The 27,723-nt window shown below is 40.7% G+C and overlaps 1 protein-coding gene across 5 annotated transcripts in view; it reads left to right on the plus strand.

The window, feature by feature from the left end:
* The window catches only part of LOC310826723 (proprotein convertase subtilisin/kexin type 5-like), a 165,458-nt gene that overhangs the window by 21,701 nt on the left and 116,034 nt on the right, over positions 1-27,723 (plus strand). For 4 of the 5 annotated variants that reach the window (XM_083701929.1, XM_083701931.1, XM_083701928.1 and 1 more), the window contains 2 exons: positions 697-801; positions 26,397-26,510. In XM_083701929.1, the coding sequence (XP_083558055.1) occupies positions 697-801; positions 26,397-26,510 (219 nt within the window). The remainder of the gene's footprint in view (positions 1-696; positions 802-26,396; positions 26,511-27,723) is intronic. The other variant, XM_083701932.1, reaches the window with a different exon arrangement.

Consider the following 27,723-nt stretch of genomic DNA (forward strand, 5'->3'; position numbering starts at 1 on the left):
TAATCTAAAGTTCTAATAGAATTTATTCCTTGTGATACTTCAGATGGATTTTCTTTTGTGAACTAATGATATAAAAAGCTGAATATAGTACCTTTTACAATAAATTTCCTTGAGCGTACTGGATAGCAATACGGCATAATGATTAGAGTGTTGTACTATGACCTGGGAGACTGGGGCTTGATCCCTACTCAGCCATGCAGCTCATTGGCTGACCCTGGTAAGAGATTTCTTACCACCTCACCATTTCTTAGCCTAAGCCATCTCCCAGGGTTGTTGTGAAGATGAACTGGGCAGGAGGAGAATCGTGTACGCCGCCTTGAGCTCCTTGGAAGAAAAGAGTGTGTGTGTGTGAGAGAGAGACTGATTATTTTTATGCTTTTTGTGAAAATAGTTGGGTGATAATTTGTACAAAATTACTTAAAATGCTGCATATAAATTAGACATTAAAAAAGATAGAGACAGACAGAATAAGCAGCTCAGTTATAATATATGGTTATGCAGCTATGCCATGAGGACAGTCCATCCATTTCATATCATATGTCCTTTTGAAAGATTAGCGCTGAGGATCAAGTAAAACAGCAGGAAATTGCATAATTTATAGTGCTGGTTTTCTTAAAAAAAAAAACCCAGACAAACTGTTTTTAATAAGTTAAACCTCCCTCTTTTCTCCCTCTCCACTTTCCCCCCTCTCTACAGATTGGAGCACTGAAGGATTACTACCACTTCTACCATAGTAAAACGATTAAAAGGTCAGTTCTCTCAAGTAGAGGTACTCACAGCTTCATTTCAATGGAACCAAAGGTAAGATAACACAGCTAGCCAGTCATATAAGATGCAAGCACTTACATTTTTAATTTGAAATTTTACACCAGGAGACATTTACCTGGATGGCATCTAAGATTTCAAGAGCTGACATATTATCTGTTCATTGAGCTTCTGCTTCACATTAGGATATAATGAAGACAATATTGCATTATTAACGGATGTGCTGTCCTAAGATGTACAACCTAGTTCATAAGGGACTGGCGTGTGTATCTGGTGATCTGTAGATCAACCTTCACTAATTTAAGCAGCCCCAAATTAGTATAATAGTTTCTTGGTATACTCTTTGCAAGTAGTAGCCATGTCTTAGAATGAAGAAATATACCTTGTGACAGTAGATGGTACTGCTATGCAAGCTCAAGAAACTGCATGTTGTACAGCAGTTGTTCTGGCTGGGTTACAGCCTTTGGCACAGTGTAGCAGATGTAGGTGCATTGCACCTGTGTTCACTCAGAGGCTGCAGTCCTGAAACCATTTCCTTACTTTGGAGTAGCCCAGCTGTTTGGTGAAGCGCTTTGAAATGTAAATGACTTGAGGGGTATTGCATACCAGCCACAAGTAGTTTGTGGATAAGGTTGCTAGATGTCTTCTGTTTTTTCCTAACGAGAGCCTTCTTTAACTGTTTCACAACAGGTAGAAATTAAACACACCAACTTTTCCTAAAATGCAGAAGATGGAAAAGTTGTGCCTCTTTAATTTCTTATTGTTATGCAACTTTACAATGTATGGATCTTCCATGGGGAAAAGAAAGATGGTACTTATTTGACAAGTTTTTGTTTAGTGTATCAGGAACAATTTCAATTTTTACACTTCTGTTTTTTAATAGTATATTCTGACTTCTGTTGAATTTGTAGATATCTTTTTCCTTTGTAACATACTTCTCATGATACTTTTCCATTATTATAGCTATGCCAAACTTTGGCCCTCACTTTTTCTTTTAGGCTGAAATGATAGACTTTCATGTGTGGGGAGGGAAGGTGTTGTAAACCTCTTCCAAGCATGCCATTTCCCAAAGGTTGTTCATAGCTGGTAACATCCACTGTGTTTCCCCTCTCAGCTACCTGTTGGCTGCCATTTGCATCACAGCCAATTAAGGAACTTGTACATTTCAGTATGTGTCTTGGTTCTAAGACTTGATATGCCAGTTGCTTGATGTCTTGAAGTACAACATGTACAGATAGCTAACTCAACACAAGGGTTATGCTCCTGGGCATAATCACTTAAAGCAATTAGGGGCGGGGGTTGATTGCTGGGCTTTGGGAAGTAGGCAGGAGAACTCTGACAGGGTCCCAAAGTCCTCCCACCTGCTTCTCAGAGCCCAGCAAGCAGCCCTCCTGCTTTGGAAAGGTACATGCTACCTGCCAGATAGCTTGCAGTAGTAATGTGGCACCGTCTTTGTCACAAGTACAAATCCTAGAGTATATGCATGTTAGTAGACCATGGAAGTGGAGGAAACCCACACCAAGAACTGTTATAAGACAGTCTCATTTCTTTGGCAAGACTTAAGCAATTGTTGGTCATTTGTTGCATGTGATCCAGTTTATTTGCATTTCACAGAATATCTTAATGTTTAACCACATGGCTAATTTTGTAGCAATGTATGGAAAATTAGCACATTGTAAACTCTTCTTTCTTTCTTTTTTTTGTTTTGTTTATCTTTCTATTAATTGTTGTGTTTTCATTCTGTTCATTAAACAAGCTAGAATTTCAAATTAGAATTGCCATTTGAAAGACTTGGTTTTACTAACAACATAGGATTACTGATGGAAATGAACATAAATGAACAGGAAGGGAGCCGCTTTTTTTGATGCTGGATTTACTCTTTTTCGAAGAGAACGTCTTTCAAAGTTACAGCTTTACAGTCTCTTGGTATGAGCTTTCGTGTGCATGCACACTTCTTCAGATACACTGAAACAGAAGTTACCAGACCCTTCTATATAGTGAGAAGGTGGGGAGGGGTATTACTCAGAAGGGTGGTGGGAATGGGTGATTGGCAGATAGCTGTGATGAGCCTGTTGACGACTCTTAATGACTGCAATAGGTCTTACAGGAAAAAGCAAGGGGTGAGAAGGTGAAAAATGGCTTTGTCATGTATAATGAGATAAGAATCCAATGTCTTTGTTCAGACCAGGTCTCTCCATGGTTTTAAGTTTGGTAATAAGTTACAATTCAGCAGCTTCTCTTTCCAGTCTATTTCTGAAATTCCTTTGTAGTAAAACAGCTACTTTGAGATCTTGTATAGAATGTCCTGGGAGATTGAAGTGTTCTCCTACTGGTTTCTCTGTCTTGTGATTCCTGATGTCAGATTTATGTCCGTTTATTCTTTGGCGTAAGGTTTGGCCTGTTTGTCCAATATAGAGAGCTGAAGGACCCTGTTGGCACTGCTGAATTGCAACTTATTACCAAACTTAAAACCATGGAGAGACCTGGTCTGAACAAAGACATTGGATTCTTATCTCATTATACATGACAAAGCCATTTTTCACCTTCTCACCCCTTGCTTTTTCCTGTAAGACTTATTGCAGTCATTAAGAGTCGTCAACAGGCTCATCACAGCTATCTGCCAATCACCCATTCCCACCACCCTTCTGAGTAATACCCCTCCCCACCTTCTCACTATATAGAAGGGTCTGGTAACTTCTGTTTCAGTGTATCTGAAGAAGTGTGCATGCACACGAAAGCTCATACCAAGAACGAACTTAGTTGGTCTTTAAGGTGCTACTGGAAGGAATTTTTTTTGTTTTGACTATGGCAGACCAACACGGCTACCTATCTATAACTAGCTTTACAGTCTCTTTGCTTTAGACTATTTACAGGCAGGAAAGGCAGACTTCCTGTTTATACCTTTCCCGTTTCGGTGCCAAAATTCTTCTGATTTTGTTCCAATTAAATCAATTAAACCTACTCACGGGTAGTTGCTTTAGAGTCCAATTTTCAGGAAGAAATCAGCGCTCTCCGATAATGGCCGTGCGGCTTCACTCCACGGAATGGGTAGACAACTCTCAGCACCGCGCCGCTCCCCCACTCCCGTTCCGAAGCCTTTAAAAAGGCTCCTTCACGGCTTGGGGGGGCGCAAATGGTGCCCGCCGAGTCTCCTCGCTCACAGGCTTCACCGCCTGTGTTTTTTTGGGGTCCCCGCTTCACCGCAGCAGCAAGACCCAGTCCCACAGAGCCGATTCCCTCCGGAGCTCAGAGGGAATCCGCCATTAATCGCTGGCACTGACCGGAAGTCCCTCTAATTGTTGTGTTTTCATTCTGTTCATTAAACAACCTAGAATTTCATATTAGAATTGCCATTTGAAAGACTTGGTTTTACTAACAACATAGGATTACTGATGGAAATGAACATAAATGTTCACTGGCGAACTGAGATCTTAACTTGTTATAAAAGCCATTTTTGACTTCTTGCATTTATAGCTCGCCTGCTTCATAATTATCCTGACTGTCAGCAAATGGCTCAAAAGGTTCAGCCTTCATATTCTTAATAGTGCATGCATTTGTTTAAATGGCATATCAGAAAAATTTCTCTCCCTCGCTCTTTCCTAAGCCCTTTGTGAGGTTCCATTAGTCTGACAATCTCATTGTAGATTGCTGAACAAGAAAGATTCATCTACAACTTTACAATGATTCACTTCCTAATCAGTGTGACAAATAGATTAGGATGTGAAATGTAGTCAATAAGATTGCACTCATTCCTTTCCTTTTACCTAAACTGCTCATTAGACTGGCTGTAAGGATGGACTATCACTTTGAGATTGCGTAGATACACTGTGCTGAAGCAAGTTGTGGAAAAAAGTAGTAATATCCATTGTCCACTTTATCCTGTTATCAGAAACCTAAGCTCCAAAAAACAGGCAGGTGTCATGTTCCAACAAGTTGCAGTGTTGATAGCACTTGTCTTGAAGGCAGATTAAGGTCTTTGGATTTTTACGTAGAAGGAAAGCTGGTTATTGTTCCATTAACTTGCAAGAGATGTAACACAACCTGATGACATCTAAACATTTAATAGCATTGATCTTGCAGAGGACACAGGGGTTTGTGTGTGTGTATGTGTGAGGTTTACTGTGATATATTTGGTTCCACTATGCCTCATTAACTAGAGTCCTTAACTAAGTCCTTAACTAGAAGTATTCCATGCATCCCACATAATGTTTAAAACACTCATCCCATACAAATGCTGCAAACCAGCAAAACTGCTGCTTGAGTCATGCATACAGGGCAGCATACAGGCTAACAGCCTTTATATACTATGCCAGACATATGGATCACCTATATGAAGAACTGCATTTTTGTTAAACATGGCCTCAGCCTGCCTCAGGTCCTCCCAGGGGAGGCTGGGGTGAAGCCAGGGCACATGTAATTAGAAGAGAGAGATGTTGTATCTCTTTTTTATATATATTATATTTTTATTAGTTTTCAAATACAAAAACAAAATTATACATTCCATACATCTTAATTACATCATACTTCTCTTTTTTGACTTCCCTCAATTTGTCTGCCATTCCTTCCTATTGTTACTTTTTACACATTTCTGCCCTTTTAACCATTTCCCCTCACAGAGCTTCCTTAAAGCTTACAAACATAATTTTATTATCACTCAGTTTTTGCATATATTGGATAAACTTTTCCCAATCTTCAGTAAATCTTTGATCTCGTCGATTCCGGAACCTTCCTGTCATTCTGTCCAGTTCTGCATAATCTATCATTTTAGTTCTCCATTCTTCTATCGTAGGTAATTCCTCATGTTTCCATTTCTGGGCCATCAATATTCTTGCTGCTGTCACTGCATATAAAAATAACTTCTTTTCTTTCTTATTTATCTCATTACCTGTAATGCCAAGTAAAAATGCTTCTGGTTTCTTAACAAATGTATATTTCAACATTTTCTTCAATTCATTATAAATCATTTCCCAAAAGCATTTTACCTTCTTACATTCCCACCACATATGAAAAAAGGTACCTTCTTTTTCTTTACATTTCCAACATTTGTTACTTATCTTATACATTTTTGCTAACTTCACAGGTGTTACATACCATCGGTACATCATTTTCATAACATTTTCTTTTATAACTGTGCATGCAGTGAATCTTAAACCTTCTTTCCAAAGTCTTTCCCAATCCTCCATTTGTATATTATGCCCTATATCTTTGGCCCAGTCACTCATAACTGATTTTACCTCCTCATCCTTCGTACACCATTCCAGTAATATCTTATACATTTTTGCTAAATTCTTATAATCATTATTCAATATTTCTGTCTGAAATTTTGATTCTTTGTCAGCAAAACCCCTCTGATTTAAATCTTTTCTAAACACCTCATTAATTTGAAAATAATGCAGCCAGTCATTCACATAGTCCTTAACTTCTTCAAATGGTCTCATTTTCCATTTTCCTAAACTTTTACTCATTAACTTCTCATATGTCACCCAACCCCCTGTCATATTGACTTTCTTCACACTTATCGCCTCCAATGGCGACAACCAATATGGAGTTTTTTGTTCCAACAAGTTTTTATATCTATCCCACACTTCCATCAAAGACCTTCTTATAATGTGATTTTCAAAACCTTATGTACTCGTCTCTTGTCATACCACAAATACGCGTGCCACCCAAATCTATTATCAAAACCTTCAAGATCTAACACATCCGTGCCTTCTAATTTCATCCATTCCTTCAACCAACAGAGGCAAGATGCTTCGTAATACAATTTCAAGTCTGGCAGGGCGAAGCCTCTTCTTTCTTTTGCGTCCGTGTATATCTTAAATTTTATCCTCGGCTTCTTACCCTGCCAGATGTACCTTGAAATTTCTCGTTGCCAATTTTTAAAAATCGCTGCCCCTTTGATTACTGGAACTGTTTGAAACAAGAATAACATCTTCGGTAGCACATTTATTTTTATCGTTGCAATTCTTCCCCAAAATTACAATTTCATTCTTCCCCACACCTCTAAGTCCCTTTTAATCTTATTCCATGTTGGAATATAATTATTCTGAAACAGGTCAATACTCCTGGGGGTTAACCAAACTCCTAATTATTTAACATTCTTTACCACTTCTATTTCAGTTTGCTGCTGTAATCTATTTACATTCTCCGAATCTATATTTTTAGTAATTGCTTTAGTTTTTTTTCTTATTCAGAATAAATCCTGCCAACTCACCAAACTGGTCCATTTCTTTCAACACTTCTATTACCGTATTCATGGGGTCTTCCAAAGTTAATACTAAGTCATCCGCAAAGGCTTTAACCTTAAATTCTTTTCTACCCACCGTTACCCCTTTTATCTGATCATTACCTCTAATTGCCCTTAAAAACACTTCCAGGACCGTGATAAATAACAGAGGTGATAGAGGACATCCTTGTCTTGTTCCCTTAGTTATCTTTATATTTTCTGTTGTCACATTATTAACTATTAATTTAGCTCTTTGATCCATATATATAGCCTTAACACCATTTAAAAATGATTGTCCCACCTCCATCATTTCAAAATTCTTTAACATAAATTCCCAAGAAATATTATCCAAGGCCTTCTCTGCATCCACAAATATTAACATCGCTTGTTTGTCATTCTTAGCATTCAGGTATTCCAAAATATTAATTGTATTTCTAATATTGTCTTTCATTTGTCTACCTGGCAGGAAACCCACCTGATCTTTATGTATTAGTTCCTTCAATACTTTTTTTAACCTGTTTGCTAGTATGTTTGCAAATAATTTATAATTATTGTTCAAAAGCGAGATCGGCCTAAAGTTTTTAACCTGATTTAGATCAGAATCTTGCTTGGGTATCAAAGTGATGTAAGCTTCTTTCCAAGTTTCTGGTATTTCTCTATTTAATAGAATGTTGTTCATAACTTCTTTTAATGGGACAAGTAGGATGTCCTTCAATTCTTTATAATACCTTGCACTTAGTCCATCAGGTCCCGGTGTCTTCCCACTTTTTAATTCTTTTATTGCATTTCTAATCTCCTCTAATTCTATCTCTTCTAATTCTCTAATTCTAATCTCTTCTAATTCTATGTTGTATCTCAAAGAGCAAGGATGGGGCAAGACAAGTCTGATGGTCCAGTCAAGTTCTAGTGGTAAGTCATATCCAGAGGGCAGAGACTTGAAGTGCTTTCTGTGGCCTCCAAATCTGCCTCTGAACCTCATGGAGCATCAGGGCCAGAGAACGGGTAAAGGTAAAGGTAAAGGTACCCCTGCCCGTACGGGCCAGTCTTGACAGACTCTGGGGTTGTGCGCCCATCTCACTCAAGAGGCCAGGGGCCAGCGCTGTCCGGAGACACTTCCGGGTCACGTGGCCAGCGTGACAAAGCTGCATCTGGCAAGCCAGAGCCGCACACGGAAACGCCGTTTACCTTCCCGCTGGTAAGCGGTCCCTATTTATCTACTTGCACCCGGAGGTGCTTTCGAACTGCTAGGTTGGCAGGCGCTGGGACCGAGCAGCGGGAGCGCACCCCGCCGCAGGGATTCGAACCCCCGACCTTTCGATCGGCAAGCCCTAGGCGCTGAGGCTTTAACCCACAGCGCCACCTGCGTCCCCAGAGAACGTGACACTACCATAATTTCAAGTGGGAGAATTATGCATATAAAGGCAGATATTTTGAAGCTAAACTAGCACTGTCACTCCATATCATTCTGAAGATAATTTCAAATCCCAGCTCACCTCAAGCTGCAGACAGGGGCGTATAAGGGGGGACGGGGGGGCAGTCCACCCTGGGTGCCATCATGAGGTGGGGTGACATGCTGGCTGAATCCAAAGCCCCTTTTGCACAAATAAACGCTGGTGGGACCCATAGAATCCCGCTTGCCCTTTTAAGTGTTGCCATTTTAAGGAGGCTCTGCCCCTAGAGGCTGCTCCCAGGAGCAATGTGAGCCATTCCCAAGCCTCACCTGGCCAGCTCCAGAGCTGCGCAGCGGCTTTTGAGGGCAGCTATTCCTCCATCTAGCCTCGCGCACCTGTGCACCAAAGCAAGGGAGCGTGAGCTGGAGCTGCTACATTCCTTTGCCTCCCCTGTTCATTGGTGCTTGGTGCTTTACTTTATATTCACTTGCTAAGTACTGAAGATCAATGAACTCAAGGTGCAGCTGCTGTATAGGGTGACATTAACTAGCACAAGGTGGTTCTATCATTAGGCCAGGCATAGGCAAATTTGGCCCTCCAGATGTTTTGGGACTACAATTCCCATCATCCCTGACCACTGGTCCTGTTAGCTAGGGATTATGGAAGTTGTAGATGATATTTTTATTAGAGGCTTATGTGAATTGCTGAAACAGGTACACAGCCTAAAAGGTAAATACAAATATATATATATATATATATATATATATGCAGGTTTTGGTGTCCTCGGGTGTCTTCCCGTGTAAAAGTTGGGGTGTCTAGGCGACGTTTCGACGAGGTCTCACTCGTCATCTTCAGGCTGGTGCTTTCGGCTTCTTGTTACTGGAACAGAGCGGGATCTCAATGTTTGAGTTCCTATAAATACTGTAGAGGGGGTGTGGTGTCTAGCCTCCAATGTTCTGGGCAGAGAGGAAGTTCCCAGGCTAGTGTGCCTTTTCTTCTTTTGTTCCTTAATTACTTGAGAGATACCTTGAGTGATTTCTTGAGTGATATCCTGAGTACCACTTAGGTGGGTCATTAGGTGTGGATTAGTTGCTAAAGTCTTTGTGTCTTGACCTCTTGAACTTTGTGAAGAGTTTTCCTGAGAAGATGGCTGTATTGCACTTAGTTGTGCTTTGGCTTGGCTTCGTGTATAGGGGCGAGCTGTGGTTTTGTGGCTTGTGTCAGCCAGATCTGTGTAGGGATTGCAGGGGGGTGCAGCATCCGGAGGTGCCACCATGGATTGGCTACTGGATGGTGTCAGTAATTCATCTGTGGAGAGGGTCTGGGTTTGGGTCTGGTGTGGTTGATTGGTGTTGGCGTTCTGTGTGCCTCTGGATCTGGTGTCAGTTTTTGTGGAGAGGGCTAATTTCCAGATGTCTGGCAAGCGGGATGTGTCGTCACGCTTGTTCATGTTGTGAGGGTGTTTCTCTATCTCGATGGCTTCCATGATTATTCTCTTGTGGTGATGTTCCGTGTTAAAGAGCAATTTGGAATCTGCAAAATTAATTTCGTGTCCTGTTTCTTTCATGTGTTGGAAAAGAGAGGAAGTTTTTTCTTCTTTTTTGACGGCATTCTTGTGTTCTGCGATACGTGCATTTATTCGTCTGTTTGTTTGTCCAATGTACGTGGCTGGGCAGACTTTGCAGGGTATTTCATAGATCCCTTGGTTTTCCAACTGGATTTTATCCTTGGGGTTTCTGAGGATATTGGCTATTTTTTGGTTGGTGCAAAAGGCTGTTTTGATATTGTGTTTATGGAGGATTTTGCTAATTTTATCTGTAGTGCCCTTGATATAAGGAAGGAGGGCCATGCCATTGTTTTCTTCTGTGTTTTGGTTTTTGGGGGGTGTTTCCTTTTGGATTAGCTTCGTAATCCTGTTTTGCTGGTATCCATTGGCAATTAACACATTTGAGAGATTCTGTAACTCAGTTGTCAAGTGGTCTTTGTCAGCCAGGCGTTTGGTTCTGGAGATGAGAGTCTTGGCTACGGAGTTTATTTGTGCAGGGTGGTGGTGTGATTGTGCATGTAAGTAGCGGTTGGTGTGTGTTTTCTTCTGGTAGATAGTGTGTCCTAGGGAGCCATCAGGTTTTTTGTAGATTAGGACGTCAAGGAAGGGAAGTTGGTTGTTGGCTTCTATTTCCATAGTGAATTGTATTTTGGGGTGTAAGTTGTTGAGATGTGTGAGGAAGCTATCCAGTTTTTCCTTCCCGTGTGGCCAAATTACAAAGGTGTCATCAACATATCTGAGCCAAAGTTTGGGTTTGTGTTCTGACTTGTCTAAAGCATTGGTTTCAAAGTGTTCCATGTACAGGTTTGCGATGACCGGTGAGAGGGGTGATCCCATAGGTGCTCCTTCTATCTGTTTGTATCTTTGTCCATTGTGGATGAAGTACGTGTTGGTTAGGCAGTGGTTGGTCAGGTCCAAGATGTATTCGGGGGGATTGTATTTGTTTTGAATAGCTGTCAAGGCTTCATTAATGGGCACTTGTGTGAAGAGAGATACAACATCGAAGCTCACAAGTAGGTCATTAGGATGTAGGTTTTGCTTCTTTATTGTTTCTTTATTGCCCAGCCACGTACATTGGACAAACAAACAGACGAATAAATGCACGTATCGCAGAACACAAGAATGCCGTCAAAAAAGAAGAAAAAACTTCCTCTCTTTTCCAACACATGAAAGAAACAGGACACGAAATTAATTTTGCAGATTCCAAATTGCTCTTTAACACGGAACATCACCACAAGAGAATAATCATGGAAGCCATCGAGATAGAGAAACACCCTCACAACATGAACAAGCGTGACGACACATCCCGCTTGCCAGACATCTGGAAATTAGCCCTCTCCACAAAAACTGACACCAGATCCAGAGGCACACAGAACGCCAACACCAATCAACCACACCAGACCCAAACCCAGACCCTCTCCACAGATGAATTACTGACACCATCCAGTAGCCAATCCATGGTGGCACCTCCGGATGCTGCACCCCCCTGCAATCCCTACACAGATCTGGCTGACACAAGCCACAAAACCACAGCTCGCCCCTATACACGAAGCCAAGCCAAAGCACAACTAAGTGCAATACAGCCATCTTCTCAGGAAAACTCTTCACAAAGTTCAAGAGGTCAAGACACAAAGACTTTAGCAACTAATCCACACCTAATGACCCACCTAAGTGGTACTCAGGATATCACTCAAGAAATCACTCAAGGTATCTCTCAAGTAATTAAGGAACAAAAGAAGAAAAGGCACACTAGCCTGGGAACTTCCTCTCTGCCCAGAACATTGGAGGCTAGACACCACACCCCCTCTACAGTATTTATAGGAACTCAAACATTGAGATCCCGCTCTGTTCCAGTAACAAGAAGCCGAAAGCACCAGCCTGAAGATGACGAGTGAGACCTCGTCGAAACGTCGCCTAGACACCCCAACTTTTACACGGGAAGACACCCGAGGACACCAAAACCTGCATTCCTGTACCCGTGAAAATCTACGAAAGCAAATATATATATATATATATATATATATTGCCATTTTTAGGGCAATTTCCTGTTTGCTTTGAGCCTTAATTCAAATCTCTGAATAGTTATTCTAAAAATCAGTTTACATTGCTAGACATCATGTGAGAGGAGTTTTTCAAAACAAAAATTAATCAAGAGTTATCTTAGGTCCATTATGAGTCAAGCTCTCTGGCTTCGCCATCTTGTCAGTTGAAAACAGTAGCAAAAGGAATTGATTTTGATGATGTGATTTCAAAATTTACAGAGAACAAAGTTAGGGAAAAAATGTTTTAAGTGCTTATGCTCACAATGTTAAGTAAATAAACCAGAAAATAACACTTGCAACTGTAAGTACACTATCTTATTTTTCCTTCTTTTAATAATTTCAATGTATGTGTGTGTGGGGACGACGACAAGAAATTTCCTGCTCTGGGTATCACCTAACCTTGCTACGCCACTGGCTGCAGATAAAGCTATAAAGGGCTGACAAGAGGGAGGGAGCCTCAGCAAAACCTACACAGGAGAGTGTAACTGCTCTCTAAAGCAACCATCCATTCACTTAGAGAACGTAAAGAGATTGCAGATTACTATTCTGAATTAGAAGACCCTGACATGAGCAATTAATGCGATGAAGAAGGGACAGAGTGAAATGATAACAAGGGAGAAGAAAAGGAAACAAGTGGTGCCTGCCCATCTTAGCAACTCTTCTTTTTATTAAATCAAGGAAATCAGTTCTCCTGTCATTGCCCTTCTCTTACTGCTTCTCTTGAATTTCACATATTGGTAGAAATGCTGGATTATATTGAGTAGGCCCTAGAGGGGAATGTGGGATGAAAGACTCATCTGAATGAGTCATAGGATAATACAGCATGACTCTAGAGGAGCACAGACACAGCCATATTTTCATAAACCCATTTCTGCTGTATCGTGTAGCCCTTTGTAATTAATTTATATGCATTCAACAGCTTCCTTTGGTCAAACATTGCTGTTTCCTTTTTTGCCCGGAATGTTTGGTGTGAAGCAAATACCAGGTGTTCATGATGTGCATTTGCAATTGTACATAATCTGTATGTGACTGGCTAGAAGAATCCCAGACAGGAAATGGAAAAGTGGATAAGGGGGGCACACAAGCTCACAATGGGGACAATTTAAAGTCATCTTAAAATCAGAGCATTTGAGATGAGAGTTATGCATTTCAGTATAAAGCATTTACTTATAAATGTAAAGTGCATGGAAATTATTTCATTATTTTTCATCTTGTCTTGGTACATATGTAGAATTATGTGGTGAAATTATTTGAAAAACAGCAGTTGAAGGCTTTCATATTTCAAATTTCAACATGAGACAGAATATTACAGAGACTCAGAATTACTCAAGGCGTATTTAGAGAGTTCAACAGGACCAGGTCCTAAAGGAAGGGAGGGGGGAGATTGCTGTCAGCTGCACTGGGAGATGATAGGAGACTTTTTTCAGTTTATGTTGCCAGCAAAGGAAAGACGGCAAGTGGCTAATCTGCCTGACAGGTTGGGGTGTTTCAGGTTGATCTCGAAAATGAATAAATGGAGAAATAGATGTTTTGTATCATAAGGGGCAATAATTTGGGGGGAAAGAAAAGCTAATTTACAGAACTGGCTGCCGATCCTTTAGCAGAGGTGAGAGAGCAAGGGAACATGTCGGAAAGAAATTATGTAGAATGCACTAGGAATGTGAAAAGAGCAAAGGGCTAGTTTTACAGGGGGCCAACAGTCCCTGAATTCAGAATTTGCATAACAACTTGAAATAAAGGCATGTATCTGCCTTTTAATACTGTATATTTAGAGTTACTTTCATGATTAGGTTATTTAGCTAATTCTAAAAGGAAAGTGCTGGTTGAAACTCTTACATATGTAAGAAACGTATGTTGAAACTCTTAAATATTTTTTCAAGTAGTCTGTGGGTTCTGAACCAGAATGAGGACAGTGCATATAAAAAGTGTCCCAACGAACATAAAAGTGGCATCATTATGTATTCTATTCCTGAACATATTCCCATCATCATGTAGTAAAAATGGTAGTAGCTCTCATGCATGAGAAGAAAATACAGTCATACCTTGGAAGTCGAATGGAATCCGTTCCGGAGGTCCGTTTGACTTCCAAAATGTTTGTAAACCAAAGCGTGGCTTCTGATTGGCTGGAAGCTGCAGAGGCCCCATTGGACATTCAGCTTTCAAAAATACCATATTGGCCTGAATATAAGCCGCACCCGCTAATAAGCTGTACCTTTAAAATTCTTGGGGGTGGGAGAAAAAGAGACAATGCCCGAATATAAGCCGCTCCCTTAAAATTGGGTTACACGCTGAAAATTGCTGCGGTTGGTAGAATTGTAACTCTGAGCCAATTTAAGCCTTTGATCTTGCAAGCCCACAAAAAGTACCATACAATTGCTAAAATCGCAAATTGCTATTCAATCGCTACAATTCCGCAGACACTTATACCCACAAATTTACTTCATTTTCTCCCACTTTTTGCCTTTTATCACATTATCATAAAGATTCCAAATATGGTAAAAACTTAGAAAAATGCTGTTTTGATTAAGAAGGTCAGAATCAAATACACATTTATACATCACCCATGGTGGTTTTAATCTAGGAAACATGAACACCAGAAGAGTCCTGCTCAATTTCTGTAGAAAAATTATGGAACAGAAATAGCACAGACCTAGTCATGTGTATTCAGAAGTACCTCTGGGTTCAATGGAACTTACTTTCATATAGGTGTGTATGAGTGCAACCTAAGCAGTACAGTGGAACCTCAGGTTACATATGCTTCAGGTTACAGACTCCGCTAACCCAGAAATAGTACATCAGGTTAAGAACTTTGCTTCAGGATGAGAACAGAAATATTCAAAACATTTTGTTGTTGTTATTATTATTATATTTATTACTATTATTTATTATTTAGCTTAGGGACTACTCTTTCATTCTCTTATTCATTTCAATGTCTAAGTTACTTCAAGCCAGGGATGCCATATTTTGAAGAGCAAAAAAGAGGACACATTTGCCAACTTCTACTTTTAACTGTGGATCACTTTGACAATTCTCATTTCAAATACCCCTACTGCATGGGCATAGCCAGGATTTTTGTTAGGGGGGCAGAACCACAGCCAGTTGAGTATTTTTATTGATTGGGAGGGCAGCTGCCCCCTGGCTACGCCCATTCCCTACTATATGTAGGCTGTAGAAGCTGTGATATACTGCTAGTAGCAAGGTGCCGTTGCTGCTGACTTTGCGGCTGACTTCAGAATAGTACACTAACAGTAGGTGTCCGAGAATAGACACCACAAAGCCACTGCTTCCCATTTTGAAGGATTTAGGCACTAAAGAAGTGACAGTTTCCCAGCCTTTCTCCCTCCCTTGCAATGCACCCACAGGGGGTTTGAAGATGCCTCTACCTGCCACCCCTCGAAGAAGCCGGGGCACAACAGAGCTTCTGTCCTATTTATTTTTTTCCCCTTGGAAGAAGGGAGACAGAGAAAGGATGGAGAGGCCACATGCCCCAGGCTTGATGCAGGCCAGGACTGGCGGGGAAGAGATGGGTGGGGAAGGAGCCGCCCTCCAGCGGAGGATCCTCGCAGCCGTGGAGCCTTAGAGCCTGGCCTCTCCTCCCCTGGGGTAGTGTCTGCCTGCTTCCCTTGCTCCACACAGCAAACATTGTTTCCTCTGCCACCTCTTCCCTTAGACTGGCTAAGCCACCAGTCCTGTTCCTCCTTTCTGTCCATGGATTAATAGTACTTGATGACCTTGGGGACAAGGTGTGGGCAAGGTGTTTTGGTATTTGGAGATGCTTCTGCAAAACTCATTGTGGTGCTAAATGATGTTTGCAAAGCATTATGCTTTCTGGGCTATTTTGTCACCAATGGAACACATTAAAATGATGTACGTATGCTGTGCCCTAGGGGCATTTAATCTCATGAGTTAATAATGTAATCCTACTATTACCGTAGTATAACTGCTCGGACACTAGAATACCTCTTCTGAATACATGCTTGTGTTTCCTTGAGCAGAATTTAACTCAGTGCATGATTTGTCAGTAGAATAATTTATTTTGTAAATGATCTAAGGATACTTAAAATTAGTATATGCTGATTTCTGAAGGGCTTATATATGGGCTGAGCTGTAATGCTAGGCTACGTAGAAAAGAAATCAGTTTGATGGCTCAACCATGCTTTTAATATAATATTAACACATTTTTGAACACAAAAGCTCAAAGCATTGCTATTTCAGAATCTAAACCCCCAAAGTAATTGAAAAGGGCAGGTTATTAAAATTACACCTCTGAAATACCTTTGATTCTTCATCAGATAATTTGTATTTCTAAAATGATGTTTGCTTGATAACATATATTAGATAAAATTATGGGGCTTTGCTTTAGTTTGATAAAAAGTTAATATGAACTTTACAGTGCAATGGGAGGTTCATGGATCAAACATCAAATGTGCAATTAATCAAATGATGTGATCATAAAACAGGAAAATAATGGAAGATTTTCAGATTCCCCCTCATTCCTTTTTAATTCTTTAGCAATGCAGAGCTTTTCACTGGAACTAGGGGAAGGCCATGGCTTTGCAGATAAAGAAGAAGCAGGCTGTGCTGGACAACTAAGCAAAATCCGCTATACTCCATCCCACAGTTAACCACCTCTCTGGTCATCCATATTCCTCTTAGAGAACCTCTGAGAAAGGGGGCAGTGTAAAAAGGGACCCTGGGCCATTTTTGAGGCTCTTATCAGGGCCATGTTAAGTATCGTGATTTAGTTTACTGAAATTGAGAGTCCTTAAATGCATTACTGCACAGCTTTCCAAACTTGTGTGACGACACGTTAGTCTGTCAATGCTGTGTGTAGGTGTGTCACATGAATGTTCCCTGCACTCCTCCCAGGGCTGGAAAGGGATTTGTTTAACCTCTGATTTGCTAGTAAAACTGAATTACTGTGTGACTAAAATGATGCATGTCTGAAAAGCATGTCACTGACATGAAAAGTTTGGAAAGCTATGCATTACTGTATGTTTAATTCTGGAATGTTCCCCAGTAATTCTTGTGTAATTGGTTATCTCTGGTCATATGGGAGGTTTCTTATTACAGTGTCCATTTTGTTGTGTGAGTTGTTGCTGTTTAGTCGTTTGCTTGTGTCCAACTCTTCATGACCCCATGGACCAGAGCACACCAGGCACTCCTGTTGTCAGGCCTGGTCGTTGTCCTCTTCAGATCACCACACAAACGCTTCTTGTTCTTTCATCACTTTTTATTGCGTATTAACGAAACAATCTTATAAACGGTTCTTAAATATTCTTCCTCAGAGTCACTTCTTTCAGATCCCTTCTGAGCTCTGCTTCTCCGTGACCAGCCACCCTCAAAATGGCGAAGGCGTCCTTCCCTTCGCTTTCCCGCTCTTTTTTCTAACCTTCTGGCTAGAGCTGGCCTGTATCTCCCCTCCTGAACCCTGGCCTTTCCTGGGAGCAGCCGCTCCCTCCCTGTTGTTCCTCTTGCTCCCTTCTATTAGATTCACTGCTCTCTTCCCCCCCTTGGGGAATGCTTTCTCCCTCTGAGAAAACTGGAAACTTCTAACTCTTGCCTGACACCTGTCTTCCACTGCTTCCCAGAGTTTCCTCAAATTCATGTTGGTCACTTCTATAACACTGTCCAACCATCTCATCCTCTGTCATCCCTTTCTCCTTGTGCCCTCAATCTTACCCAACATCAGAGGGCTTTTTTTCCAGAGAGTCTTCTCTTCTCATGAGATGGCCAAAGTATTTGAGCCTCAGCTTCAGGATCCGTCCTTCCAGTGAACACTCGGGGTTGATTTCCTTCAGAATGGATAGGTTTGATCTTTTTGCAGTCCATGGGACTCTCAAGAGTCTCCTCCAGCACCACTTGTGTGAGTACTTGACTGTAATGGCTGCATTTCCAAGAACAAATTCCTGTTGGCCAAACCATTGATTTAAGACTAAACAAAGACACACAGATATCAAAGTTCAGCCGAAGTACAGCAAAATCCAGCCTAAAATTGGATGCTGTGAAGAGATACTAGTCAACACAGGAGTGGTTTCCATAGTCAAATAAGAAAAATAGGGCAGAATAATTTATCAGATCTAACCTATGCCCTTCATGAAATCTACAAGATTATTAGCAATAACTTCAGCTGGTTTTTCTCTTTTTGAGCCTTTCTCCAGAGTGAAGTGGTGGAGATACTTGGTTCACAGTGATCTGCACACAGAATACTGCTGTTCTGTGATGATACTGGGGAACTGCTGAACTGAATTGTCTGCTTTCAGCCACAGTCAATTTCACCCTTCTGACAAAGATAATCCAATTCCTGGTCCAGGGATTTCATAATTTTTTGTTGAGCCCTCTTGACTTTATTGTGATCAACTACCAGTCTCTTCTTCAGTCATCAAGTCAGCATCCATAAAGGTAGCAGTGGTGATGGCAGCTGTGGCAAGCAGGCCAGCACCCTTTCTGATGCTCTGCATAGCAACTTTATGTACTTATACTGTATTGTACTCTATTTTTCTTAGAAGTGGAAGGCGCACTTGGTTTTCCTAATGTCAGTTCATAACTTCCATCTCATCAGCTATTTGTGGGGGGTTTTTTATCATCAACAGAGAAAATAATTGCATTTGATGCAACCTGCTTACTTCTCTGCTTATATTCAGCAAGCCTTCTCCTCTTGCCACTTCCGCGTTTTGGCATATTTGTTATGCTCAGGCATATACAATATAACTAAAATTACTTGACAATAATTTTTAATGATTTTTCTGCAATTTTACACACATTTTTTCACACTTTTTTAATAAGACAAGTTTAAAATTATTGAGAATTCCACAAAAATGCAAAATAGCCAATATTTTTATGTGGTTATTTACCAAGTAAAACTAAATTGCATTAATTTAACCAAAACATATTTTAAATTCCCAAGTCATGTTAAAACTTTTTAACACCCCTAATTTTTGAAATTTGAAAAATTCAACACACCCTAATCCCTTAATGTTGCTACCGTGAAGGGGGGGGGGCTCTTAATGCTTTTTTCTACAAATTTTCCCTTTCATTCCCCCCCCCCAATCTTTCCTTCAATATAAGCACAGCTGTCATCGCTTTTTTCTTCGCAGGATTACTGTGTTTGCACACAGAGTGTTTATCTTTTAATGCTCCTTCCTCATGTTAAGTTTCCTTTTCTAACTTGAAACAATTCTGGTCTTTGAACTTCTCTAAGCAGAGAAACCTTATCCATAGTTTTCTAACTGTCTGTGTGTATCATTTCCTTATTTATTTAGTGTTTTAATCTTTATACATTTTACAAATTTGTTCTTCATCATTCTCATTCCGTGTCTCTCTCTCTCTCTCTCTCTCTCTCTCTCTCTCTCTCCCTCTCTCTCCCTCTCTCCCCCCCCCCCTTTTGCAGGTTTCTGTTCTTCGTTATGCAATATTTCCTACCATATTTACTCTGCTATAGTTTCTCCCTCAGTCTGTGGCTCAGTCTGTATCTCCACATAAGAACATGAGGAGAGCCTGCAGGATCTGTCCAATGGCCCGTTCTGTTCAGCATCTTGTTCTCACAGTGACCAACTAGATGACTTTTCAAAACCAGGAAGCCAGATCTGAGCCTAAGAGCCCTCTCCCTCCTGTGGTTTCCAGCCACTAGTATTCAGAAACCTCATTGCCTCCAGCTGTAAAGGCACTGAGCTGAGCATCAAGGCTAGCAGCTATGATAGCCTTAGCCTCCATGAATTTGTCTAAGCCTCTTTTGAAGCCAATATCGGACAGAATCTACATTGCTTATGGACAATTACCTGCAGTTGTTCACACTATTTTTTTCAGTTGTCAGTGACTGTCTCCAATTAACACTCTCCTCACTCGTCTCTCTGTCCATGAAATGCCTTAAGGATGAGTAGAATTCTCACTTCTTTTGCATTACATTCTGTTTTTCTCTTTTCCCCAACCTGTTTTTTTAATTAATCTCTTCTTCTTTGATTGATTGATTTCTTCTTTAATTGCTTTCTTTCTTCTTTGCTTATTTTATCAACACGCAGATCTTTCTTCTTCAGACATTCACAGTTTTGCTTCCTACTTCCAAGGTATTCAACAGGTATTTATTTTTGTCTTTTATTTGGCCTCCCCACACCGTAAACACTTTACTAGCTGGTGGAATAATGTTTTGCAAAATATACTAACATGTGTATTCTGGATTTTTGTTTGTTTGTGTTTAGTGTTTTTCTTTTTGTCCATACATAATTACCTGAAGCAATGGAAGCATTCCATAGAAAACAGAAGGGACTCCCCCGCCAAAATGCTATCAACATGTATACATCAAGTCATAGTGGGGATGGATCCTTGCCTAGAATAGGTGATTCCAAACACTCCCAACTGCCTGGCTATAAACAAAATAGTGTGGGGTTTATTTGGGTTAAATCTCATTGTCAGAGGTCACTTCCAGATTACATCTTTATTGAGTATCTGATCCTATTTGTGTACGTGGTCATCAGGTGCACCGGGTTCTGCCCAACATGGCAGTGCAGTGTGCATGTGATGTCACAGTGGGAGGAGGCCCAGTGGGGCCTAGTGGCAGCCTGGGAGGTGCTTGATGGGACCCACCTAGCTGCAGAATATTGAGGGGGGCCTCATCCTCCATGGCCCTGCATAGATGGCACACCTAGTGGTTATTATATGATGCTATGCCAAGTAGGGCTGGATGATATTTTGGAAAATTGTCTGAAACCAGTATGGCGTTCAGATCGCAATACTGATTTCAGACATTTTGAGCTGGCAATACATGGTGATGGCCCCGAAGCCATAATGTATTCCTAGCTCAAGTTGCTTGCGGACAGGTGCAAAGGTGCAGGCAGGCAGATGGAGCCCGAGAAGGTGCTTGGCTGGAACCTTTTGAGGCTCCACCTGCTTGCCTGCCTCCACCTGAGCGGTCAGGGGAGGAAAAGGGAGCCCGCCCAGGTGGAAGCAGGCAGGTGTACAGAGCCTGAGAAGGTTCTGGCCGTGCACCTTCTCGGGCTCCGTCTGCCTGTCTGCCTGCCTGCACTTTTGAGGAAGCTCCTGTGCCCCTCTGACTTATGTGAGCCGGAGCAGTAGGGGGGGCTCGCTTCCCACTCCCCAGCTGAGCAGTTTAAGGAAGCCCCACCCCTCCCTCTTGCGTGAGCTGGAGCCATATGGAGGCTTGCTCAGCTGTAGGTCTGAGTAATGTTTCTCAGCTGCTTTTTCGTCCCCTAAGGTGGGGAGAAACAAACATCTGAGATACATTCCAGACATTGTGGTATATTAGCATATTGTGATATTTAGCTGTTAATATATCACAATGTTGAAAACCATATATCACTCACTTTCCAATGCATTCATTCACTTCACTTATTTACTAAATAAATAAGTAACGCCAAGCTTTTGGGGAAGCAGGTTTGTTGTGTGAGAGTTCCAAATCAACTTAAATGTGTGGCCTGAACTTGCCAATATGTGATTTAATCGGACTTCAAAATAGCAACAGCCTGAAAGTGATGTGTTTCTCTTGTAGGACTTAAAAGGCCACCTCTCTGTGGTTTTCAAAGCAGCAACCACGTCAGTGGTTAGTGAGTTGAGGCAAGAAGGCTATGTTGCTACACTACATTGCTAGTGCAACAAAGAGATCTGGATTTGGTCCATTGCTGAATCATGTGATGGCAGCAGTGCTGGTTCAGGATCAAACAGATCCTTTGCCAGGCAAGCACTGAGATGCTGTGGCGGAGGTTGGCAGAACAAGGCTTGTTGGATGGACACCTTTGCCTCAACCGAACCTTTCCACTCTGGTGGATTGGGGTTTTGGATTGCAGCCTTGGTATATTGTAAGCCTTTATTTCCTAAGAGCAAGTTGGTGACTCAAGGGGACTGCTTTGCTTTAGGAAAGATTGCATCTTATTCTGTTTCTCTTTTTTTCTTTTAATGTCCCTTTTAATGTTAACTTGTGACAATTCTTATCCACTAGAAGAGTGTTTATAAAATACCGCATTGAATACAAAAGCGATCTCTGAGATGACAAGACTGGAAATAATGTATTTTAAACAATTATTTAGATTTCAATCTGGCTTGGCTTTGATTTCTAGACATTCAGGAAATAGAAATATAGAACTTTTGGAATTGAACTGAATGAGAAAATGTGCACAATTACTCCTACAGCTAAATGTGACATTATGAAATGTTTTTGCAGCCTCTCATTTTCTCCAGAAATGAAAATCTGTATAATCAATTACTCCATATATTTTCGTCTTCTTCTTCAGGGCATATGAGCTTCAAACTATTGATATTTCAAAAATGAAAAAACTTTTTAAAAAACACTTTAAAAATATCACCTATTAGAGAAATGTGTCCATACATCCATACAATATTCATAGGAAACTACTGACATTACTAGAAAATAGCTGCTAAGACTAAAACCCTCAGACACTTATTATATTCAACTTAGTTACTCTGTGGACTCAGTGCAAATTTAAGACACATTTTATAAATTGAAGACAGTGATTCTCTGCTTTAGCTCCACCTATATAATCAGTGCAGTTACAAAAAAAACCCAAACAATTTTAAAACTATGGTAACCCAGCACACGGCAAAACTCACTTAAAAATCAAAAAGAATCCCATATGACTTTGAACACATACAGTTGGCTATTTTTTTTGCAACTTTCTTTACTAATTTATACCCAGCTGGGAATAAATTAATTTTGATTATCAGCATTTTATCAGCTTTGCTCAAATATTAGGAATTGTAGAAAATAAGACAAGATAACATACGGGCCAACACATGCCAAAACAGACTTTAAGTACTGTGGAGCAGTATGTAGGTTTTAAATTTTTGGCTAGTATGTTATTACTAGGGGCTGCATCATTGCCCACTTTGCTCCCCATGCCCCCATTATTCCCCCTCCATTTATCCCCTAGAGCATGGAGGTCTAACATCTCAGACCAAGTGGGCCATAAAAGTACTTTGATACAAAACCTGTGAGCTGTGCACTGAATTAAATTCCCATATTCTAAATTAAAGAGTTCACAATATAGTTAATATTATTTAAAACACACAATTAATATATTTAATTGAAAATGTAATTAAACTAATTATATTTAAAATATTTATTTATAAAAAATAATACACAAACATATGTATGCATTTTTGTTAACAACATAGACATTGAATCCCTGTCAGGATAAAAAGGAGGGGTTTTAAGAATTGTAATAGTGATATCATTATCATCATTATTATTTTAGAAGGCTTCTAGCAAAAATGATTCACGCCTCCTGTGAAGCCAGTAAATAAATGCAGCCCAAGAAGAAGAGTACACGTGGGGTGGGGGAGAGTGGCTCCCGGAGCCCCCGCCTGGCCTTAGCAGGTAGGAGTGGCCTGGTGGCAGAAGGTGCCACTGGACTGAGAGCTCGTAGGGCGAAGTGAGGGGCTTGTTCAGCAGGGAGAGGCGGCCAGCTGTGTTGGGGTGGGAAGAGAGGAGGAGGAGGCACTACTGTAGCAGCAGCAGTGAAGGAGGAGCAGGAGAGCAGGGCAGACTACATGGCTGCTGAGGCAGGTGGTGCTCAGCTCCACTCTGCCAGGTGAGCATGGGAGCAACAGTCTACCGCTGCTGTTGTGAGTGGCACACGGGAGGCAGCTCCAGAGCAGCCGTACCTCCACTGCCACCATTGGGGGATCAAAGCAGTGCAGCACGGACTCCCTTCCTTGGAGTCGGCCATGGAGGATCTCCACAAGGGCACTGCAGGACAGCATGGCCTGCAGGCCCCCCTTCCCTTGTCCACCAGGGGCTGCCAAAAAGGCCTCCCCACCCCACGCTACTTCTAAACTCACTTTTCACTTTCCCGACCACATTTCTGAAGCCACTTTTCTGCATCCTTGCTTTGTGACCCTGTTTTCACCTTCAGCCCCATGTCTATAGTTGACCCCCTCATTTTGTGCAACCTCCCTTGCACATAGACCACACCCATTGTAATCTCCCGCATACCCACCAAGCACTCTTTCCATCTTCCACCCAACTTTGAAGCCATCATCCCCTCCTAGTCTTCAGATCCTTTCACCCCCTTGCTTTCATCTTTAACCCCATTCCCAAGCCTGCTATTCCCTTCTCTTTTTGCAACCTCCTTTGCTCTCCCATTTTCACCTTTATTTCCTTTCCCCGCCTCCTTACTTTTCACAACTCTCCATTGCGCACAGATCACCCCGTTCCCACCTGTCTCCTGTTCTGCAGCCTTCTTTGCACTCACAACTGATGCTAATATATGCTACTGTATCTTTAAGATGAATAGGATTTTAAGAGCAAGGCTGTTAGTTTATTAAGTTAGAGAATGTTAGTTTAAGTTGATGGATGTTGTACACATGTGGGTATTTGCATGCTAATAAAATATATTTTCTAAATTATTGCACTGAATTTGGAACTTCATGCTGAAGATAACGCATGGTACCAGGAGTGAAATTCAGGATTGTGGGAAGGTGCTATAGAAGATTTGAGGGCTCTTTATCTCTCTCACATAAGGAGGCTAAGGATTGGAAGAGTTTCTCACTTCTCCCTCTACTCAAACAATGGTAGAAGTTTGAGAATAGCAAGGGTGGAGGGACACAGATAAAAAAAAATGTTTTTTTTAAAAATGGCACACAGTTGAGTAAAGCAGGAATGGAGGAATACTGAGGACTTGTTCAAACTGGTTTGTTTTTTTTAAAAAACAAGTAGAAATAGCAGAGATGGGTACAACACAGAAGCTAACACCAAAAAGCTCAACGCAACAGAGCCTTTCCTAATTCAGTTCTTGCAATCGTTAGTCTACTCAAATCTCTATGGCATGAGGGAGAATTTATGGGAGCTGAAGGGATGTGTGCATGTAGGAGCCACTGCCAGTTGTGCACGGCGGCCTCTGTATTCTAAGTGATGCTGCAGGCAGTTGACATACTTGAAAGAAGGCCTTTCATGTTCAGATTACACAGGACACATAAGGAATCAGTAGTGTTTATTATTTTGTAGGAAACACTGGAAAAATCAAATGTGCATTTGTCCTTTGCTGCTGTGTGTTGGTTTTCTCAACCCTGAATGAACTCTGCTTGCGGCTTCTATTGCCGACCTTAAAAAGTCACCCTGCACAAGGGTTGCAAAATCCTGGAAATCCAAACTGGGATATTTACAGGAAAGGTCGATAGGTTTGCAGAATAAAGTGCAGTAAATTTCCTGTAAATATACCGTATGTCAGCTACTCCGTAAGCCTAGAACATCATTTGACAGATGTTAAAAAAACCCCACCATGAAACATTTGTATTGCAATTGTGATTCAGAGATGCATTTCTTAGATATAATGTGAAAAGAACAGGTTAGCAACTGTTCTGTGCTACACTTTATAGAAAATAATCTATAGTGGTTTTGATGTGCTGTATGTGGGTGGTGATTATATTTCTTTTTTAAAATGAGAGACTATTGTTATTTTGATTATATGTTCTGTTTTGTTTTCTCTGCTCTCATCAATATCTAATCTTGTAACATATACCAAAAGGTTTCATTGTGGCTATGGTAATATTCCATTTAAAAGAAAGAGAACAAAAAATAGGTAGCAATTCACTTCAGAAGTGATTGTTTATCAAACTTCAAGCACAGCTGAATGTTCAGAAGCATTTTAAAAATAAAACATTTTCCAGGAAAATAAAGAGCTGAACAATGAGCAACAGGTTAAATTACAACAGGTAACTTAAAAGGGATGCCAAACAGAAGATGATCAAGGTTCCAGGTCATGTTTTCAAACTAAGTTACTTATTGTCAGAAACTTATTGAAGATTCTGAATTCCACAGAAAGGACTTGCAGATCTGAGTAGGCTATGTATAATTGGGATACAATAAATACATAGAATATTTCACAAAATCATTATTTTTAAACAGACATTTATGTATCGTTTGCTATGTAGTTGACTCTCAACTTAAATGGGATTTACATTCTGGGGATAGCATGTAAAACCAAAACCGCATATAGTCAAAACACTCACTCTCTGCACCTCTGAATGCTCTTCCGAGGTGAGTGTAGTGGTGGCTGAGATTGTCTATGGTTCCCCACCCCCACTGGAAGCCTGCCCCCTTTGATTGATTGATTGATTGATTGATTGATTGGGAGGTAAGCAAATTAAGTACATAAGTTGTGAGTAGACTGCATTCATTCTTTCTCTGTCATGATCTTGTGCGTGTAATAACAGAAAAACCACCCTGCGTTCTTAACAATTGTATAGCTTGAAAGCCTGTTTTAAGAGTATTTAAGGCACTGTGCTCTCTCTCCCCCCACACACTTACTTTTAAGAAAAGTAGTACATCAACCTGAATTTTGCACCAAGAAATGTATTCAGCTCCTTTTTTTGGAACAAACAACTGCAGATTTTATATATTTGTTTAGGATAACCATGGTGTTGTTTTGGTATTTACCACATGTTTTCCTTATTGACAGGTGGAATGGATAGAACAGCAGGTTGTAAAAATAAGGACAAAGAGGGATTACAAACCTGGTGGCATCCAACCTGTGTATTTTAATGATCCCAAATGGCAAAGTATGTGGTACATGGTAAGTTCATATAGGCTATTTCTTGACTAGAATGTTTCATGGTAAACAAAATAGAATGCCATAACTTTGTTTTATGTGAAGCAATAAAGGTTATGAAACTTGATCATATGAGCTGTTACCAATGCAGGATCTGTGTTTAGAATTCCAATACGTTAGGTCTTATCATGGTAGAGGGAGACGGGAACCTGTGTTAGCAGAGAGAAATTCTTTTCTTGAAGGATGTTGCATTTATCTTTAATTAAAGCTATAATTTCTTGAGAAGAAGCATAGATCCCAGAGTGATGATATGGTACTTTTGTGGTTTTCTGACCAACATTAGTGCAAGCTTCTTCCTTTCTCCCCAAATTGGATTACAGCAATGCAGTTTATATGGAGCAAACAAAGTCTGAAAATTTCTGTAGGTGCAAAAAGCAGCCCACAAGGGTTGGGTCTGGAGTCAGCAGGTCACATAACATTATGCCAATCCTTGGTCAATATGACTAGTTGTGAGGGTTTTCTGTGCTCATTTCAGGATTCTGGTTTTTACTCTTAAAATCCTAAAGGTCATAGTATTTCAGGAATCACCCCCTTGGTTATAAACTTGCCCAAGAAGATGATTCTGCTTCTAAGGCTGTTTTCTCTGTCCCCACCCAATCAGAAGTTTGGTGGGTAAGTACAAAGGTGGAATTTGATACCGAGACATGGAATGCTGGCCTCCCTAAGGATATATTATCTTTCTCCATCAATGCTCACTTTAAGGAGGACACAAAGAACAGTGTAGTTTAATTAGGGATTATTAAGGTAACACTTCTGAATGAGCCTTATCAAAGCTGTTTTTACTGTTGCTATAACCTTTCTAATTTTTGCAAATTTTTCATTTGCTGTTTTATTTGTTTATAATATTTTTTTCCATATAAAAGTCTCTGCTGTCTTTTGCTATACTTATTCTCAAAGCTCCCAAGCCCTATTCATGCATTATTAAAGTTAAAGTGTGTTGGAGATTCCAGGGGCTGTGTGTGCCAACCCTGCCCCTTTCACCTTAGACCTATTAAATCAGTTGGCTTGCTTTCAAGGCTCCCTGTGATCAGGAATGCTGGTCATGCAGGGTGACTTGTAAGCTTTTCAAGCAAACATTCAGACCTTGCTGTTTAACATGGCAAGATCAAGGTGTGGGGGGGGGGGCATTGCACAGCCCTGCCCATCCAACATGTTTTTATTTCAAGGAACTCATTGT

This window comes from Podarcis gaigeae (assembly GCF_964106915.1).
Source record: "Podarcis gaigeae genome assembly, chromosome: 11".
Classification (NCBI taxonomy): domain Eukaryota; kingdom Metazoa; phylum Chordata; class Lepidosauria; order Squamata; family Lacertidae; genus Podarcis; species Podarcis gaigeae.